The following is a 6,188-nucleotide window of genomic DNA, read 5'->3' as shown; positions in this document are numbered from 1 at the left end:
AATAATAATAATAATAATAATAATAGCAGCATTCCCTCCTCTTCAGGCTGCAAACCTGCTGGCTTTGCCCAGCAGATTGTACCCACAGCCACATTGGTTCCTGGTGGCTACAGCCTTGTCACCCACTTCACCCCTGGCATCTTCTCCCATGCTGTCGTGGGAAGCCAGGGTGTAATGAGAAACTGTGCAGTGGCGATAAAAAAAATGGTAAAATTTGCTATGCAGCATGGAAAGCTGTGCTGATGGGAACAGTCATTGCTTTAATATTTAATTTGATGAGATGTAGCTCTGAGAAATGGATCAGGAGCTCCCACAGGTTCAAGGCGCGCGCTCAGCGCTGGCAGGGGAATTTCCACAGGGTTTGCTGCGTGGCGGACTTACCGATATTCTGGTTGGGTGACATGCTAATGTGTCTCATTAATTAACTGAGCACACACAGAGCCGTATTTCCTCCCATCCCCTTTAATTAATAAAGCTTTAGATGCTTCCAGGGCTCGCTAGGACATCGGGTTGTCATTCAACGTGTCTCCCCTCCGTTGGACCCTGGCTCGTGGTCTCTCTGGAGCAAACGTGGGCTGCTCAGGGGCAACCAGGTGGCATTTCAGGAGGGCATTTCATCAGGTCACGAGCCTGTCAAACAGTGCAATGCAGATAAGATTCAATCCTGCTTCTCACCAGCAGGAACTCTCTGGTGCTGTACGGGCTCCTACTGTGACAAGATGAGAAAAGAAGAACTGGGCTAGGCTGATGTAGGCATCGGCTGGGTCTCCCTTAAAACCCATCCCTTCTTTCTCTTTTTAGGTGGGCCCCATTGGCCCCAAACCGTTCCTGGGACTGAGGTTCAGCCCACAGCAGAGCCGGTTTCCCCCCGTGCATAGTCTCCTGCCTTCAGAAAACCCTTTGCATGCTCCGGACAGTTTTGCTGTCTTCACCAAGGAGCTGGGCTTTAAGGAAGGCTGATTGCCACCACGATGGCAAACAAACAAACTGGAAACGTGGATTTGTCAGAACTATAATCCAGGTAGGTTCTAGTTCTTTGCTTGTACAAAACCATCTGCTTTCTCTCCTCACATCTGCCTCTCTCTGGTCCTCCTGCAGCCCCCAGCTCCTGCAGGACCCAAGTCCCTCAAGGCTTTCAGGGCTAAAGTATGAGCAGAAGGGGCAGATTGGGGAAGAACATGTTGGTGCCTACGTGCTAATATTGTAGCTTTGGCTGACACATCCCAAACTGTAATAATGACTTTCCCCTCACTGGCACTCACAGCCCTCTTGGCCACCTAATTCCACCAGTGCCTTTTGCTCCTGAGATCCCTGGGACATCTCCTCCTTGTGGAGAAGCATGTGTTGGCATCATGCTGCAGTGCTGGGGAACAGTTTCTATACCAGCCTGCACCAGGGGTGGGTTTGGGGGTCCTTGCCTAGGCATGGGGCAAAGTCATCCTTCTCACCTTAGCTGCATGTCCCTTCTCCAGGACCTCTCCTGATCCCCCCTGCCTGGCTGGGGGTGAGGAGGTGGAACCCCAGCACTTCATCAACCCCGGCGCAGAGCGACTACCCTTGTGAGGCATCTTGCCAGGCATCTTGCCAGGCTTGTCCTGGGGGGAAGGCATGAGCTTCACCAAACTGCCTTCATGCTGCTCTGTCCAAAACCATGACCTACCATTTCCCAGTCCTGCTCAGTAATGACACTGAGATACGTTTTTGCTGTTCCTTGTCTCTCCTTAGCGTCCATGTCCAAGGCATGACCCCAAATGCCCAGGGAGAGTAAGAATGTTGAAGAAAATGCAGATATGCCTCTGCTTCTTCTTTGTCTCGGGCATTTTGTATGAGATCTCCCTGCTGTCCAGCTGTTTCTCCTCCTATATGCCTATGGCCAAGAGCTTCCTGACACCAGAGCAGGTCTTGAACCTTGGCAAAAGCATCATCTTTCTGGAGACGACAGAGCGCCTGGAGCCACCGCCGCTGGTGTCCTGCTCCGTGGAGTCTGCCGCCAGGATCTACCAGGACCGGCCCATCATCCTCTTCATGAAGGGACTTACGAACGACACAGCGTTGGACTTGAACTCCAGCTATGCAGCCTTCTCGCTTTTGTCTTCTATGAAGAATGTCTTCATTTTTCCTCTCCAGATGGAAACTATCTTCCAGGAGACCCCTCTGCTCCAGTGGTACAACCAGGTGAGAGCTGTAATAAGGGGAAAACAGGGAAATAGGAAAATAGTCATAAATAGGTGGGGGGAAAAGGTCTGAAGTAGGCTGAATGGAGGAATGAAGGACTAGCTATGTGCAATTAGTCACTTTTAATTTTTTTGGTTCAGAAAAGATTAATTTTTGCCATGTTTTGCAGTGTATTCATCTATCTGTTTATTGAACATATTATAGGCATTTCCCCTCCTATCTGGAGAATCACATTTTTTGGCAAACAAAACACTGATAAAAATAGATTGCATACATGTTTTGATAAAACACGGCTTAATAATCTTTGTCAACAGAAGCTGGTTGAACAAAATGTGCTGCCCGAGACATCTGAGCGCTTATTCATGCCGCCACACACTGACAGAGACCCCAGTAGATAAAAAGTGCAAGAGAGATTTTGGTTTTTGTAATAGCAACATGCACAACCAAGGTGGGATCTGCGAGCTCCCCCCTGGAAAGAAGCTCCTGGCAAACTGCTTGCGAGTCGCTTTTGTCAGACTTGTTTGACTCCATCTCTGTGCAGGGCAGGCATATTTCCTCCAAACTCTTCCTTCTGAGAAGAAATGACTCCAAATACCAACGGTGCAATGAAAATTGCTGGGAGTGAGCAGGGAGTGTGTTAAGTGGGTTGTGTCCCACTGAAATAGCAGGCTATGATTCATGGTATCATTGATTTAACATTGTTGTTCCCATCAAAACACCCATTAAATGTTCCTGTGCTCATTTATATTAAGAAAGGATTGCTCTGCCCTGCCCCCTTATCTTATTCCAATGAAATTCAATAGCTGGAGGAGGAAAAGGCGGCCGGTGACACTTGCAGGCGTGCGGGTGCAGTTTTATGGTGCTGTTTGCAGCCCAAGGGATGGACATGGTCTGTTCTCTCCCGGTGGCATCACTGTCTTGCCTTCCCAACTCCACAGGTAGTCCCGGAACAGGAGAAGAACTGGGTCCACGTCAGCTCTGACGCCAGCAGACTGGCGCTCATTTGGAAGTACGGGGGCATCTACATGGACACAGATGTCATCTCCATCAGGCCCATCCCCGAGAAAAGCTTCCTCGCTGCACAGAAGTCAAGGTTCTCCAGCAACGGGATCTTTGGCTTCCCTGCCCGCCACAAATTTATTTGGGACTGCATGGAGAACTTTGTTCTCAAGTACAATGGGAAGATCTGGGGGAACCAGGGGCCCTTTTTAATGACAAGGATGCTCAAAACCATCTGCAATCTCACAGATTTCAAAGGCACCGAGGACCACAGCTGCCAGAACATCTCCTTCCTCAATCCCCAGCGTTTCTACCCCATACCGTACCCAGCCTGGGGCCGGTACTATGAGGTGTGGGACAAGAGCCCCAGTTTCAACCATTCCTATGCGCTGCACTTGTGGAACTTCATGAACCACAACCGGAAAGCTGTGGTCGCGGGCAGCAACACGCTGGCTGAGAAACTGTACAAAGCCTACTGCCCCAGCACGTACGAGGACCTGATCCAAAATGCGCAGCTGGGGGATTTCATGCAGTCTGAGGATGTTGTGTGACATGGTGTAAGGAGGAGGGGGATGAACCTTCCAGCCCTCCCCATTCTGGGGCCAAACCACGGTCACCACTGGTGTCAGTAGCTGGCTTTGCAGGAGAAAGACAGACCTTTCCATAACCACCATCCCTACTCCTTTGGATGCCAAGGAGCACATGCAGAATGGTGGTGGGTATCCATCAGACGTAGCCTCCAGTGACACTAAGGAATGCCTTTGCCTCAGTTCTCTCTCCTTGCAGGTGCTCATGAACCAAACCTTCCTCAACCAAAGGGACTTACGGGCCTTACTAGTGAGCTTTTCCAAGGGAAAAGTTCCTGAAGAGGTGTGTGGCCTCCTGGGAGGAACTTCAGGTGCACCTCTGCACCTCTTGGCGCTATTTGCAGCTGCTCATGTCAGAAAAGTTGCAAACACAGCAGGCTTTGGACTGGGCTGAGGCCTCTGAGGAGACTGTAGTGCAAAAGCACAGCAGAGGATGGATGGCAGTTACTGCTAATGAAGAGAAGCCCAGACTACTGTCTTTTCATTAATCTGTGTTTTTCTCACATGGACGTTACACCCTACGTTTTCGAGAGGGACCTTACCAGTGCAGGTGAAAATAAAATGGTTCATAAACCACCACTCCTGTGAGCTTGCTTTCCCCCTGCATGCCCCGGAAGATGAGTACCATTTTTTGAATGTTGTGCTCCTGTGCTTTTACTTTGGCTCCTTCCAGGAAGGGGCTGCTCTGCCCCATCCTCTGAGGTTGGTTTGGGCTGCAGAAAGTCACATCTGACCCCGAAGAGGAGGCACTGAGAAACAACAGGGATGCCCGTGGGCTCCCAAATCCCTTTGAAATAAATTAATTTCAACTACTCTGCAAATGAGGTGCAGCAGCTCTAGAAAGGCCCTGGTCACCTTCGACCAGCTGTGCCATCTACTTTTTGCCTTTTTGCCAAAACTCCATTTTGGGTTCCCATGTTGGATTTTTTTGCTCTCCTTCCCTCTTGCTGGCATCCTGCTCCCCCTGAAGGTGCTGGTTCCCGCAGGGTTTGCCGTTCCTACAGTACACAGCCTCCCACCACCCCTTTGCGTTCCGCAGGTGCTGCTCCATTTTTGGGGCCATCCATGCATCATCCGGAGGGGGACCGAGCAAGAGAAAAATCCCCCTTTAGCCCCAGCAGGGCACCCAGAGACTTTTTTTTTTTTTCCCCCTGGAGAATAACAACGCATCCCCATGCATTTACTTTTCTTTCCCCAGGGTAACGCCAATCCACCCAACCCCTGAAAAGAAGCCCAGCTTGCAAATCTTATTCCGAGTCTGTCTCAACAGCTGTTTTTAACTCGGGAGCAGAAAGGCGGGGGCGGATGGGTTGCCCGTCATCAAATGTTTGCCATCTGCACAATGCTATCTTCTGTAAACACAGCAGCTAATGAGCATGCTGCAATCAGCAGCCCGGTTTCCGCCGCTGGGAATCGCAGCAGGATTAATGGGGGAAGGAAGCCCTCTGCACGCAGGGTGCATGTGTGCTTCGTGCCGTGTTCGGACACTGAGCTCCAGCCTCCTTCCAGCCCCGTATCCACCCCAGCAGCTGCTCAAATCAGTCGAGCTGCACCGGTACAAGGGCAGAGGGTGCCAAGGCGAGGACTGCGGGCTGTCAGAGCAGCACCGTGGCGTGGGGGAATATTTCCCGTTCCCTTTCCCAGGGTGACTCTCCCCCAGCTCAGCCCCAGGGCCAGAAGTTTCACGCTTTGCTGCTATCCACAGTGGTTTAGTTTTGCTCCCTGCTCTGTTACGGCAGCTTTTGCCTACCTACGGCACCGGGAGCTGTTTTTCCTCCATGACTTTGACTTTCCCGGGCTGCGGGGATGCAGGGAGGCGTGTTTTCCCAGCGAGTCCTCCCCGTTTCCGCAGACGCCTCTCGCCTCCATTGCTCCGCTCCCCTCCACGTCCCCCCTCTCCCGTCGCTCCCAACAAGTGAGTATTTGCCTTTTTCTGCCCCATGGCTCGACTCTCCCAGCTCCTGTCTCTGGGCAATGGTTGTGTCCGTGGAAGGGAGGGATGGGGCCGGGGGCCAGGCAGGGACTGGACCGGCTGGAGCCTCCTTTGCGGGTGAGCTCAGGCGAGAGGCATTTCCGCGGCTCCGCTGCCTGCCGGAGTGCCTCCTCTGCTGTTGCCGTCCGACCTCAGCTCGCTTCTCTCTCCTGCCTGCTTGCTGTCAGGACTTTCAGCAAAGCAGGGTCTGCGAGCACAGCAAACCTCACCAACGGTCCCGCACGGGGGGTTTCCTGCACCCACCCGCCTGGGGGGAGTCCCAGGGGGGTACGTCGGAGAAGCTGAGAAATGGGGGGAGGTGATGGCTGCTCTGAGGGAGGGTCCGGAGGAGGTGAGGAAGCTGCTCAAGCACTCGTGAGCGAAGTCTGAGGCTCCTGGCACCTCTCTGCTCCGTGGTCTCCCAAAGTTTGGAGGCTCCCAGAGCGGCGGGGGAG

The 6,188-nt window shown here is 52.4% G+C and overlaps 1 protein-coding gene across 1 annotated transcript; it reads left to right on the top strand.

The window, feature by feature from the left end:
* Nucleotides 1-904: 904 nt before the first annotated feature.
* On the top strand, nucleotides 905-3,725 carry A4GNT (alpha-1,4-N-acetylglucosaminyltransferase). The gene is made up of 3 exons (XM_010082763.1): nucleotides 905-1,021; nucleotides 1,726-2,175; nucleotides 3,114-3,725. Exons 1-3 carry the CDS (start codon nucleotides 905-907, stop codon nucleotides 3,723-3,725), a joined length of 1,179 nt encoding a protein of 392 aa, XP_010081065.1.
* The last annotated feature ends 2,463 nt before the right edge of the window (nucleotides 3,726-6,188 follow it).

Source organism: Pterocles gutturalis, unplaced genomic scaffold, assembly GCF_000699245.1.
Source record: "Pterocles gutturalis isolate BGI_N339 unplaced genomic scaffold, ASM69924v1 scaffold3315, whole genome shotgun sequence".
Taxonomy (NCBI): Eukaryota; Metazoa; Chordata; class Aves; order Pterocliformes; family Pteroclidae; genus Pterocles; species Pterocles gutturalis.
This window is presented reverse-complemented; position numbering and strand designations above follow the sequence as displayed.

Excerpts from the sequence above, each read along its gene's own strand:
- A4GNT (XM_010082763.1), top strand. The coding sequence starts at position 905 with ATGCTCCGGACAGTTTTGCTGTCTTCACCAAGGAGCTGGGCTTTAAGG. Across the intron at positions 1,022-1,725 it reads TTGTCAGAACTATAATCCAG|CGTCCATGTCCAAGGCATGA; the intron begins GTAGGTTCTAGT and ends GTCTCTCCTTAG. Across the intron at positions 2,176-3,113 it reads TGCTCCAGTGGTACAACCAG|GTAGTCCCGGAACAGGAGAA; the intron begins GTGAGAGCTGTA and ends CCAACTCCACAG.